This window comes from Indicator indicator, chromosome 7 (assembly GCF_027791375.1).
Source record: "Indicator indicator isolate 239-I01 chromosome 7, UM_Iind_1.1, whole genome shotgun sequence".
Classification (NCBI taxonomy): Eukaryota; Metazoa; Chordata; class Aves; order Piciformes; family Indicatoridae; genus Indicator; species Indicator indicator.
Genome location: NC_072016.1, coordinates 39,854,410 through 39,868,297, shown reverse-complemented (window position 1 = coordinate 39,868,297; position 13,888 = coordinate 39,854,410). Strand labels below are relative to the sequence as shown.

The window sequence follows — 13,888 nt, the reverse complement described above, 5'->3', positions numbered from 1 at the left end:
TCCAAAGTCTGCATGCAGCATTAGAACTGCTTTATCAAGATAGACTTGCAGTGTTTGCTGGGTCCTGCAGGTATGCTGCCTGGGGAGTCCTAGCCCTGCTGAGACTTTGTTTTGGCATGCAGTCCATGAGGAAACCTAAAGAACCTGAATCCTAATTCATGTACCCAGCTAAAAAGTGCATGGTGGAGCTGGGCTGCCAGAGATTCCCTTCTGCCCCACGCTCAGGGAGGCCCTGGTGATGCCCTGGAAGTTAATTGAGATGTTAATTTGGAGCTTTGTTTTCATGTTTACACAGCATTTAGTTTTCTTCCTTTTAACCAGAGGCTTAGCATAAACATTGTCTGTCTGGACAGCAGCTTTGCTCCTGTAGAACATTAGGGATTACTTGCTTATCTTTCACCTCCAGTAGACATTCTCTTAATAAATGCCAAAAAAGGACTTTTCCCTTTTGGTCGCAGAATCTTTCCAGAGGCCCCTGATGAGGCTCTGTGGTTCTGGGGACAGGCTGAGAATTGTCAATGTGCACTTGCAGCCCAGAAAGCCAACCAGAGCCTGGGCTGCATCAGGAGAAGTGTGGCCAGCAGGGTGAGGGAGGTGATTCTCCTCCTCTACTCCACTCTGCTGAGACCCCACCTGGAGTACTGCATCCAGTTCTGGAGCCCCTGTTACATGAGGGATATGGACATGCTGGAAGGTGTCCAGAGAAGGGCCACAAGGATGATCAGAGGACTGGAGCTGCTCTCCTATGAGGACACACAGAGAGTTGGGGCTGTTCAGTCTGGAGAAGAGAAGGCTCTGAGGGGACCTTCTTGTGGCCTTCCAGTATCTGAAGGGGGCTACAAGAAAGCTGGGGAGGGACTTTTTAGGCTATCAGGTAGTGACAGGACTGGGGGGAATGGAATAAAGCTGGAAGTGGGGAAATTCAGACTGGATGTGAGGAAGAAGTTCTTCCCCATGAGAGTGGTGAGAGCCTGGAATGGGTTGTCCAGGGAGGTGGTTGAGGCCCCATCCCTGGAGGTGTTTAAGGCCAGGCTGGATGTGGCTCTGGCCAGCCTGATCTAGTGTGAGGTGTCCCTGCCCATGGCAGGGGGGTTGGAACTAGGTGATCCTTGTGGTCCCTTCCAACCCTGACTGATTCTATGACTCTTTTCTATGGTAATTTTTGGCTGGTCTCCACTGCATCAAGTTCTGTCGCCAGCACAAGGAGGATATCAAACTGTTGGAGTGAGTCTAGAGAAGGGACACAAAGATGATCAGAGAGCTGGAATTACCTCTGCTATGGAATCACAGAATGGGAATTGTCATGGTTGGAAGGGACCTCAAGGATCATCCAGTTCCAACCCCCCTGCCATGGGCAGGGACACCTCACACTAGAGCAGGTTGCTCACAGCCACATCCAGCCTGGCCTTGAAAACCTCCAGGGATGAGGCTTCCACCATCTCCCTGGGCAAGTTCTAGGGACAGGCTGGGAGAGTTTGGGCTACAAGAAAGCTGGGGTGAACTTTTTACAGGGGCTTGTAGTGACAGGATGAGGAACAATGGCTTTAAGCTGGAAGATGGGAGATTTAGACTGGATATTGGGAAGAAATTCTTTACAGTGAGGATGGTGAAACACTGGAGCAGGTTGCCCAGGGAGGTTATTTATGTCCCCTCTCTGGAGGTGTTCAAGGCCAGGTTAGACAGGGCCTTCAGCAACCTGGGCTAGTGTGAGGTGTCCCTGCCCATGGCAGGGGGGTTGGAACTGGATGATTTTTAAGGTCTCTTCCAACTCAGATGACTTTGTGATCAAGGCAGGTGCAAGAGGGCATAGGGGGAGGAAACACTTGTCTGGGATTATTTTATTTCCAGATTGTTTTGATGCAGTGGGGAAAAAAACTTCACAAATGATGTTTGTACCCCCAAATTCCATACACATGTGCTTTTAACTCCACACTTGTACAGTGAAAACAGGGCACCCATGTTATCACCTACTATGTCTTTAGCACCCAGGCTTGAATAAAGGAGTTGTTCCCATTTGCAGGGTCTTGACTGTCCCCTTCTTGACCTGGCTTCATGTTCAATCCAGTCTTGAAGTCAGAGGGATAAGTTCTAGCATTTTTGTTAGGTTTTGCCAGCTGATTAGATCATGTCAATGAAAATGAAGTAATTGTGACTTCAGCTGCAGGCAAAAAGGAAGAAGTTGCTGCATTTGCTCACTTCTTGTTGTAAAATTTGAGGAAGAAACGTGATGAAAACAGTCTGCAAGGTACTAAATGAGTGGCTTAGGTGCTACTTCTTTTTTTTTTTTTGGTCTAGACTGTGATTTATTCCAGGCTGTTGTTCCTCAGTTTTTTCAGGGTTGTATTTGTCCTGAGATTTGTAGCTTTGTGCATGTCCCAGCCAGTTGCTGGTACTCAAAAGGATGCAGGTGATTAGCAGTAGCTTACCATGAAACTTGGAGGAGCTGTACACAATTGTGTTCCCCTTTGGATCTGAAACTCCAGCCTCTTAACAGCTAATACCTGTTTCTTATACTGCAGTGGGCTTGGAGCAACTGCTTTGAGCTTTTGTGGAGATGGGAGATCAGCTCTCTTTAGCCAGACCTGGCAGACTTTGCCTCACAAGATGAAAGTGGTGAAAAATGTTTAGTTTCCTGCTTTGCTGTCTGATGTTGCTTGGGGACTTAATGCAAAACGAGACAGTCAGCTTCCCACCTGCTGCACACTTAGGTCCTGGTTTTATGAAGGCATTCAGCTCCTTTTGTTGGTGGGGAGGAAGCCCCAGACCACTTCTGCAGGGGGACAACCTCTGGGTTTGCAGCTCTATGCAGAGCTGTTGTGCTGCACTCCGAGACCGGAGCTGCTCTTGTAGCTGGTGTTGGTAGTCAGCTTTTGTGAGCCACTCCGTGTTGATTTGGGAGCAACTTTCTAGGTGGTGGTGGAGTTGGAATGAGCTGACCCAGCACCCTGTCAGGCTGTGTCTTAAAACTGCCCAATGTAGGGGAATCCACTGCTCCCCTGGGAGATAATTCCAATGTCTGACTAATCATCTAGGAACGGGGTGCTTAGGTTCTGTTGCAGGTGATGATCATAGTGGAATTGAGGTTGCAGCTTGTATCTGAATCAAGTGTTGGAAAATTGCTGTGCCCAAAGTCAAAACAAAATGTAGACTGTTTAACACCAGTAAAACAGAGGCCTGGAGGAGTGCCCTGAGCTTGAGGATAAGAAAGAGCTGGCAGTGGAGTGATGGACTGGCAGGGAGGAGTCTTCATAAAGATGTCAGGGAAGGAACAGCAGTGCCCATACTCCAAAAATGAGGAGGAAAGCACCTGACAGTAACAGGCCTGTCAGCAGCATCTTAGCTAGATCTCAAAATTGACACAGAGGGAAGATGCATTGCAGGTGTGAAGTCGAATGGGATAAAATGAAACCTGGTTTTACTTGGCAGAAGGGTCAGGGTCTGGTGCATGGGTGGAGGTGCTGAGTCAAAGAGGTGCCACTCAGAGCAGCACTGAAAGAAAGCTGTTGATAGTGCCTTGCAAGAAGTTCTTCCACAGGTGTGGAAAATTTGGAGTCACTTAAAGCCTCAGGCAGACAAGAGTTTTAGCTTGTGTGGAAGGGTGTCATGGATGGAGGGATCTGCTGGTCGTGGTCTGCAGTGTCTGCTCTTGGCTCCAGTCCTGGCCTTGATACTCTGGCTGGTTTTAGTCATGCTTGAAGTTAAAAATACTTAAGTATGTTTTTGACTGATTAAGATGGGTAGGGTTTATTCATGAGATCAGGTCATGCTACAGGAAGTAGTGAGATACGAACCTGCCGTCACAGGTCAAAAGATTACTGTGGCCTAACAAGTTCCTGCCAGCCAGGTGGGACCTGTAGACAGACAGCTGAAGCTGGAAAGAGCTGAGAAAAGCTCATGTTGTTATCTACTGTGGTTCAGCTGATAGCAACTTTTTAGGTGAACCTGCCTTGCCTGGATGATCTCCAGAGGTCACTTCCAAACCCTACCATCCTCTGATTCTGTAACTTGTAACTTTGCAATTGTTCTCAGTCCAGCTCCCTTATCTTTGGAAGTCCTTGTGGACTGAAGCAATAATCCCAGGATTAGGTTTGTTGATTATAGGTGCAAAAGGGACTAGGGACAAAAAAAATCATCTATGCAGGTGGCTGGAGGAAAGAGGGAGCTGGTTGTAGTGGTTGATGCAAGGACATCTCTGAATTATGGAAAAGCTATGGTGATGCTAAGAAGAATAGGGAGAAAGCTTTAGGTTATTGGGATTACAGATAATGTCATCTCTGGATGCATTTGCTGGAGATGTGAGCTGGAACAAAGGTGGAGGAGAGAGGCTTTGCACTCTCCTAGTTGCTTTACCAAAGCCTGGCTTGGGACATTGAAAGCCTTTGGTTTGTTTTATCCTGGAAATACGGAAAAAACTAGAGAGGGTGTCTGATAAATATCAGTGTGGACAAGCTGTTCAAGTTAAAGGACAAGGCTGAAAAACAACCGAAGCCTTAAATGATCTACAGCTGCCTTGGAAGTACCCTTGATCTTGTCTGTTCTCTTCCAGCAGATCATTGGGTTGTTGCTGGGCTTTTTTTTTCTTCCTGTGGCTCTTGGCCAGAAGTACTGAAGGTTTCAAGTACATTATAGACTGTTAAACATAATGTATAATCAAGAAGAAAAAGCTGAAAAGGAAAGTTTTCTGCTCTAATACATTATGAAGTGTGCCCTTTCCCTCCCTTGTGGCCTTATGGTGTGGTTTTTGTTTATAAAAGCTTTCTCTTCTCTTTGATTAATCCCAACTGTGTCCTGGGGAAAATGGTTCTAGGTACAAAATAATCATTACTGGCAGAGTTAGCAAGTGGCAGGTTGGTGGGGGGAGGAGGAGTGAGGAAAGAATGTTACTGCAGCATTTTGCCAAGGTGATAGAAAAGAGGGGAAAAAATGAGGTTGGGTGTCAGAGCAGCCAGCTGTGGCTCCAAGTAGTTTTTTCCAAGACTCAGCTTGAAAGTAGAGGTCTCTCCCAGCTCTCCAAGACTTGTTGTTTTTTTTTTTTCTTCTTTATTTATTAATCACAAATCAAAGCATTCAACACTGTGCTTAAAATGTTGTGCTGCTTTGGATTCACAAATGTGATACTAATGCTTTTCAAGTCATGGTCAGGGATTTTGTTAATTTGTTTGTCTTCTGCCATCCTGAGGAGTCAAAACTTGTCAATAGCTTTGATCAGTGGACCCTTTTTGCTTGCTCTTAATCCTGAGCTGGTATTTCCAACTTTCCTGGTAGTTCAGAGGTTGAGAATAGAGTTTTTGAGCCTTGCAGGAGATCCAGACTGGAGGTGAGGAAGAAGTTCTTCCCCATGAGAGTGGTGAGAGCCTGGAATGGGTTGTCCAGAGAGATGGTTGAGGCCCCATCCCTGGAGGTGTTTAAGGCCAGGCTGGATGAGGCACTGGCCAGCCTGATGTAGTCCTTGCCCACGGCAGGGGGGTTGGAACTAGATGATCCTTGTAGTCCCGTTCAACCCTGACTGATTCTATGATTTCTTTCAAATGTTGTGCTGCTGCAAAGTTGCTTCAGAGGACTACGGCTGGCTGCTAACGTAGGCGTTGAGGGAGGAACACACTTGCCCCTCTACTCTGCCCTAGTCAGTCCTCACCTGAAGTATTGTGTCCAGTTCTGGGCTTCCCAGTTCAAGAGGGACAGGGAAATATCGGAGAGAGTCAAAGGGAGGGCTACAGGAATGACAAGGGAATAGATCTCTCTCATGAGGAAAGGCTGTTTAGCCTGGAGAAGAGCAGCCTGAGAGGGGATCTGATCAATGTTTACAAATACCTTAAGGGTGGGTGTCAAGAAGATGGGGCCAGTCTCTTCGTTGGTGCCCACTGATAGGGGAAGGGGCAATGGATACAAACTGGAACACAGGAAGCTCCACCTCAACCAGAGGAGCAACTTCTTTGCTGTGAGGGTGCTGGAGCTCTAGAGCAGGCTGCCCAGAGAGGTTGTGGAGTTTCCTTCTCTGGAGACTTTCAAGACTCACGAGGATGTGTTCCTGTATGACCTGCCCTGGGTGATCCTGCTCTGGCAGGGGGTTGGATTTGATGATCTCTAGAGGTCCCTTCCAAGCCCTAACATTCTGTGACTGTCCTATCCAGACACACTGTAGCTGCAGAGCCTGTCCAGACTAACTTGTCACCATTTGTCACCCTATGTGACAGGAAGAAAGTCTTTCCACAGGCACAGATGTAAGGCAGCAGGAACATGGTAAGAAAACAGTGAGGACTTTGCTGGGAGCTTGCTCCTGTCTGGTGGGTTGGTCCCATGGCCCAGCCTGAGCTAAGCTGGGCCACCCCAAGATGCAATGAGGAGGTCATGGTTTCCTCAAAGCAGCCAAACCTCTTGAGAGATTCCAAACCCTTCTGGACATTGTGATGCTGGGCAAGCTGCTGTGGGTGCCCCTGTTTTAGCAGTGGGGTTTGACTGGATGATCTCCAGAGGTCCCTTCCAAACCCCACGATTCTGTGAACCATGCACATCTCATGCTGGTTATATTTCATTTCCAGGTGATGGAATACGAGAACAGGATCAGAGCCTACTCCACACCAGACAAAATCTTCAGATACTTTGCCACTTTGAAAGTGATAAACGAGCACGGGGAGTCGGAGGTGTTCATGACACCGCAGGACTTCGTCAGGTCCATAACGCCCAATGAAAAGCAACCAGAAAGTAAGTGATGGCTGTGCAGTAATGGGGGGAACTAAGACAGGGAAGGAGAGTAAGCCTGCTGCACACACTTTTCTTGATTCACCCCAGGATGCCATTGGCTCTCTTAGCCACAAGGGCACATTGTTGTTCCATGGGGAACTTGCTGTCCATCAGTACTCCAAGGTCTTTCTCTGTGGAGCTGCTTTCCAGCAGGGCAGCCTCTAATCCATACTGGTGCCTATTCTTCTCCCCCATCTACTCTGCCATGGTGAGACCACACCTGCAATGCTGTGTCCAGTTTTGGGCTCCCCAGTTCAAGAGAGGCAGAGACCTGCTGGAGAGAATCCAACAGAGAGCCTCAAGGATGATTAGGGGACTTGAGCATCTCTCCTGTGAAGAGAGACTGAGAGCCTTGGGGTTGTTTAGTCTGGAGAAGAGAAGGCTGAGAGGGAATCTCATCAATGTTTATAAATACCTGAGGGGTGTGAAGTGGAGAGGGCCAGGCTCTTTTCGGTGGTGTGCGCTAATGAGCCAAGGAACAATGGATACAAACTGGAACATAGAAGATTTACCTCAACATGAGGATAAAATTCTTTACAGTGAGGGTGACAGAGCACTGGAGCAGGCTACCCAGGGAGGTTGTGGAGTCTCTTCCTATTGAGACTTTCCAAACCCACCTGGACACATTCCTGTGTGGATTACCCTAAGTGATCCTGCTTTGGCAGGGGGGTTGGACCTGATGATCACTTGAGGTCCCTTCCAACCTCTGATATGCTGTGATACTGTGATAAACCCTGCAGGCTCTTCTCACCTAATCTTTAAACTTATCATAAAATTGTGGACTGGTTTGTGTTGGAAGAGACCTTTAAATCCAACCCTCTTGCAGTCAGCAGGGACATCTGCAAGTAGAGCAGGTTGCTCAGAGTCCCAAACAACCTGACCTGGAAAGGTTCCAGGGATGGGGCTTCCACCACCTCTCTGGGCAACCTATGACAGTGTCTTACCATGTTCAGTGTAAAAGAAAAAAAAAAAATTTCCTTCTCTCTAGCCTTAATCTCATTTTTTTAGTTTCAAACCATCACCCTTTGTCCTGGCACAACAGGCCCTGCTAAAAGGATTGTCCCCAACTTTCTGTTCAGCTCCTTTAGGTATTGAAAGTTAAGGTCTCCCCAGAGCCTTCTCTTCTCCATTCTGAATAACCCCAACACTTTTTCAGCCTGGCCTCACAGCAGAGGGCTTCTAGCCTTCCCATCATTGTTGTGACTTGCTCTGGTCTCTCTCCTGAGGGCTCCAGAGTTGGCCCCAGCACTGCAGGTGGGGTCTCAGCAGAGCAGAGGGGCAGAATCCCCTCCCTCCCTGTGCTGCCCACACTGCTGGAGATCAGCCCAGGACACTGCTGGGTCAGGGTTCTGAGCACACAGTGCTGGCTCATCTCCAGCTTCTCATCCATGAAAAAGACTGAAAGATTGCCTTCAACTCAGATATTTTAAGAGCTGTTCATAAGAAGGTTGCTTTGGTAAGAAAAACCTTAGCAGTAAAAGGCTCCAGGCAGTCTTATGTCCCCAGCTGAGTTGTGATGCTACTGGTCAGGGTGCAACTCTCCTGTGCCAGTTTCAAATTCTCTGTGTATTGCAGGGAAACTCATCAGCTGTGGTACCTGTCTGAGGTTTGAAAGGCAACAGACAGGAGAGCTGCATTTTGGGTTGGGTTTTTGGTGGTGGGGTTTTTTTTTGGTTTGTTCCCCTGATCTGGAAAGCAGTGTCTTGAGCATTTAGTCAGAGACTGGATTTTGAGGGAAGGCAGGACGGTTTTGCCTGCCTCCTGTTTTGGAGAACATTCATGTTTTGGGTGAGACGTGGGAGATCGGGTTCCTTGGTCTCCCACAGTGCATCTCAAATAATAAAAGAGGCTTTTGTCAAATTGAAACTCTTCTCTGCAGGCATTCATGAAGAATGTCAGCCCCCAAATGTTAACTTTTTGTGAGTGGGGTTTATGTACAAACTGTGAAACTTGTTTGGATATCTTGCATGACAGCTGCTAAATAAATACCATGTACACTGTGCTTGGAGAACAACAATGTGAAGTGTGTGCAGGAGGGGAGAAAAAATAAGCCTGGCTTTAGTGTTATAAGCCTAATGGTGAATTCATTAATAATTAGGTTTCCATCAGGTCCTGAAAATGGCTGTAATTCTTGTATGAATTCCGTGGTTTCATCTTCAGTGAAGAAGTAGTTTAAGCAATAACCAGAAGATAGTGTTCATTTCTTCAGGACCTGAAAGGGCCCTACAAGAAGGACTGTTTACAAAGGCCTGAGGTAATAGGACAAGGGGCAATGGTTTGAAATTAGAAAAGAGCAGATTTAGATCAGATGTTAGAAACAAGTTCTGCACCATGGGGGTGGGGGAACACTGGAACAGGTTGCCCAGGGAGGTAGGTGAGGCCCCATCCCTGGAGCTATTCAAGGTGAGGCTTGACAAGACTCTGAGCAACCTGATCTAGTAGAGGATGTCCCTGGTGACTGCAGGGGGGAGTTAGACTAGATGACCTTTGGAGGTCCCTTCCAACCCAAACCATTTTATTCTGAGGTTGTATGTCACCATCTTATCTGTGTGAACTCCCTCAGTTGGTGCTTCAAAAAGCACCTGGCTGAGCGTGAGTTTTCCCATCCAATTAAATTTATTTTTGTCAACCAGCTTAAAAATAGAAAATCTCTCTTGCTTCATTTCAAAACCTATGGTTCTGATTTGCTTCTTCCATGGAATATACATGCTTGGTGTGTTTTGAAATGTGCACAGAAAACAACTGGCAGAGTGCTCAGGAAACAGCTGCTTTGGAGACGAGCAAAAGTGACTAATGGGAAATCATTTGTCACTCTTAGCCACCAACTTCCTGTTGTGACCATCATTATCCTGGCTAGGTGAGCTGCTGAACTGGCCCCCAGTGAAGCCTGTCTTGTCCTTAAGTGCCTGCAAACACTGCCAGTCAGCGACACAAAGCAGCCTGCAAAGGGAGAAAATTGCAGTGCTGCCCTTGGTGGTGCTTACAGGTGCTCTTGGAGAGTGGAATGAGATGGAAACTGAGCTTTGACTGCACATCAGCAGGCAAAGCAGGAGCATGGGCTTCATAGATCTTGTTGGTTTGAAAATCTGTGTGGAGGAGCATTACCACATGGACTTGCTTGTAGACAAAGCTGCTGGCAGGGTGGGTTTTGCTTGTAAGCACTGTACCTCATGGCAATCACAGCAAATGGGTTTTTTAATGCATAATGAACAGTAGAAGAGGAAAACACACAATGTTCCAGTAAAGTCAAACCAGCCATAACCTTGTCCCCAAGTGCTTTAAAAGCTGGTAGTTAAAAAAAAAAAAAAAAAAAAAAAAAGAGAGAAGATAGATCTGATTTCAGCCCCAGAAATGACAGGAGGACAAAGACTGCTACCTGCTGGCAGGTATATTGCCCTACTTCACATCTGTTTGGTGCCTTTGACTCATAGGATAATCACAGGGTTGGAAGGGACCTCAAGGATCATCCAGTTCCAACCCCCCTGCCATGGGCAGGGACACCTCACACTAGAGCAGGTTGCTCACAGCCACATCCAGCCTGGCTGCAAAAACCTCCAGGGATGAGGCTGCCACCACCTCCCTGGCAGCCTGTTCCAGTGTCTCACCACCCTCATGGTGTAAAACTTCTTCCTAACATCCAATCTGAATCTTCCCACTTCTATTTCTGGTCCATTCCCCCCAGTCCTATCACTCCCTGACATCCTAAAGAGTCCCTCCCCAGCTTTCTTGTAGCCCCCTTCAGATACTGGAAGGCCACAAGAAGGTCTCCTCAGAGCCTTCTCTTCTCCAAACTGAACAGCCCCAACTCTTTCAGTCTGTCCTCATAGGAGAGGATCTCCAGCCCTCTGATCATCCTCGTGGCCCTTCTCTGCACACGTTCCAGCACCTCCAGATCCTTCTTGTAATAGGGGCTCCAGAACTGGATGCAGTACTCCAGATGGGGTGAATCACCTCCCTTGACCTGCTGGCTATGCTTCTCTTGGTGCAGCCCAGGATGTGATTGGCTTTCTGGGCTGGAAGTGATAATCTCAGCTATGGATTAGTAGGGAAATGCTGGTGCTGCTTTCTCTCTTTGTTATGACTTGGGTGTACCTTCTACCAGGGCTGGAGCATCCTGCCTTCATCCCAGGGTGTTCCTTTGGGTAGTGATGTAGCCTGGAAGGCTCCCTGGAAATCTCCTTAAGGTAGTGACATAGCCTGCTGTGATTGTACTGGCTCAGCTGGTTAATCATAGAATTGTTTTGGTAGGAAGAGACCTTTTGAAGATCGAGTCCAAACCAGCACTGCCTTGTTCACCACTCGACCATGTCCCTCAGCACCCCATCTAAACTGCTTTTAAATCCCTTCAGGGATGGGGATTTCACCACTGCCCTGGGCAGCCTGGCCCAGGACTTGACAACCCTTCCAGGGAAGACATTTTTCCTTATGTCCCACCTAAACCTTCCCCTGGTGCAACCTGAGGCTGTTTCCTCTTATTGCTTGTTACCTGGGACAAGAGACCAACCCCAACTCACTCCAACCTCCTTTCAAGGAGTTGTAGAGAACAAAAAGATCTCCCCTCAGCCTCCTTTTATCCAGACTGAACAACTCCAGGTCCCTCAGCTGCTCCTCATAGGAGCCCTTCACCAGGGTAGCTGCTCACCTTTGGACAGGCTCCAGCACTTCAATGCCCTTCTTGTAGTGAGGGGATACTTGAACTGATCTGGGGATTACTTTCTACAGCCACATGAACACCAAGGTTTTCCATGAGGTGTATTTGAGGGATTTGTGCTGCAAAGCAGTAGCTTTCCAGTGAATTTATGCAGTCCTGCCTAAGCAGCCTGAGAGACAAGGAGGACAGGGGATGCTCTGTGTGCTCAAACTGCTGGTCATCGTTTTGGTGAATAACTTCTTGTTAATGTGCCTGCCATTTTATTGAGAGAGCAAATGCTGCAGAATGGAAGTGATGTGGAGTAATGAGATCTCTGAGTGCTCATCTGCTCTTGAGGTATCTTATGCCTGGTTCGTTTTTATGGATTGCACAGGGGGAAAGTTTGATTTATTGTCCATGAAGTGTCAATTGAATTCTAGGCTGTGTTTTGCTAGCTTGGGCAAAATGAATGCCAGTTCATTAGCTCCTCTGGATTGCTTTTTCTTAATAGGTCAGGAAGTCTTTTTCTGCTGTTGCTTTCTCCAGCAGACAAGATGGACTTAAGGTGCGACACGTTCATGCTGAGCTTGGGGGTGTCTGACAGTATAAGCTAAAGAATGGCATTCAGCTTGGAAGCTGCTTGAAAACAACAACAGAACCATTTCTTTAGATGCTATCTGGAAAGTCCAAGCCCCAACAGAAGCGTGGGCAGTGGTATCTGCTCCCTGCAGTCCTCTGCTGTGTTTTTCCTCCCACTTCCTCTGGGAGCTGAGAGGTTGCTCTGCTCCGAGGCTGGATGAACAGAGATAGTTGCTTTGTACCTGGCCCTTGCTTGGTACCCCAACTCAAAACCGGCTAAAAATACTACATCTCTGGTGGGAAGGGTTTGCAGAATTCCTCTTTTAGATGTTGCAGCTCTTCAAAGACAGGTGGGCTTTCTGAAAAAGGCTTATGAAGCCATCACACTCAACATGAGCAGGAACTGCCTGATACTTGCAGGTTGTTGCTGGCACATTGCTCTGTAGCCCTACCTAGCTGATGGCCTGAATGAATGTTTCCATGTGCTTGGACCTGCTTGCTGGTGGCCTACCCAGTCCTCCTCTCTTGCCTAGTCTCCAGGTTTCCTCATTTTCTCCAATCCTGCTCAGATCGTTTTCCTGAGCAAAGTGAGCATTTCAGGGCATCCTGGACTGAAAAGGAGCTGCTTCTCAGCTAGTCTGAGGATTTTTTTTTTTTTGCTGTTGCAATAACAATTAAAGAAGTAAAAAAGGCTTCCTAGCTCGTCACAGCATGCTGTAGTGAAGACAACTTAGACCCAAACCAGTCTTCCTCTTCCATCCCAGTGTTAACCTCCCTGATTAACCCTAACTCCTGCTACATGAAAGCAGCTCAATTATCTTGGAAATGCCCTGAAAGGTTTTTTCCTTTCAGTTTTTCTGTTGTCTGCAAGAAGCCATAAAGGTACTGTTGAAGCTCAGCCAGAAGCAGCATCTGTGCCCTTGCAGCCTCTGTGTGCAGGTTGGTGTTGGAGGAGAGGAGTTATGAAGGACTGAGCTGATTCCTGGTGTCCTGATTAGACTGTGTGGCTTGATGCATGGTTTTTAAATGGTTTGGATTTTGTGTCTGGACTTCATGAGCAGCTGAGCACAAAGGTGGCTTCTGGATTGCTGCAATACTCAAGTGATCATTTGTTATTTTGAGTTAAGTTTGTAACATATGAATGTGCTCCCTTGTAGAAACAGGAGCCAGCAGCTGTGGTAAGTGCTCACCTGGTCTGGTGGGGAGGGGAAGTTCTGCCAAGGCATGTACAGATCTCCTAAAGCTTTCAACTGGGATATTTGAGACCCAGAAGGAAACTAGAGAAGCTGAACTTGCCTTCTGGTTTGTTGATGGAGACTTCAGTTGTGTTTTATCCACCAAATACATCTGCTGGGGAGGCCTTCAGGGAAGGCATGTGAGTGAGAGGGAGAGGGTAACGTTGTGGTTATCTCTTGAACCACGAGGCTGACTAAATGTTGGCTTTTGTGTGTGAAAATAGATCATTGCTGGGCAAGAATCATCTTTGGAGCCTGGAGTGCCTGATGTGAGACCGGAGGAGCAAGTGAGAGGAGCATTTACGTGCAAGCTGCTGCAATAATTGTCAGAAGAAACAAATAAATTAGGGCTTCCAGTGTAGATGATGAGTCAGTGTGGCAGATCAGTTGTGTTCTGAATGCACATCTTGTGGAGAGACTGACTTGCCTGGTGGAGGTGTGGGGGAGAGGAGAGAGCAAAGTAGTTCCCTGAGCAAAACAGTTCTGGGTTTTAACACAAACCTGAGAGTGATGCCCCGTGAGAAATCTCAGGCAGCTCATTGTTTGCTTGCGGATTACATTTGGAATTCAGGGGAAAACGCAAAAAGCAGGAGCTGGGTTGCAGCTCTGGAGGGGAAAACTTGGTCCAGTGTTATTTTTCTCCTGCAACACAGCATGTTGCATGCATGGTTATCAGGCTCTTTCTCTAGGCTTGGGAATTAGC

General features: G+C 47.4%; 1 protein-coding gene across 1 annotated transcript in view; it reads left to right on the top strand.

The window, feature by feature from the left end:
- The window catches only part of MICU1 (mitochondrial calcium uptake 1), a 145,368-nt gene that overhangs the window by 39,270 nt on the left and 92,210 nt on the right, over positions 1-13,888 (top strand). Inside the window, exon 4 of the mRNA XM_054382170.1 lies at positions 6,540-6,702. Coding sequence (XP_054238145.1) covers positions 6,540-6,702 — 163 coding nt within the window. The remainder of the gene's footprint in view (positions 1-6,539; positions 6,703-13,888) is intronic.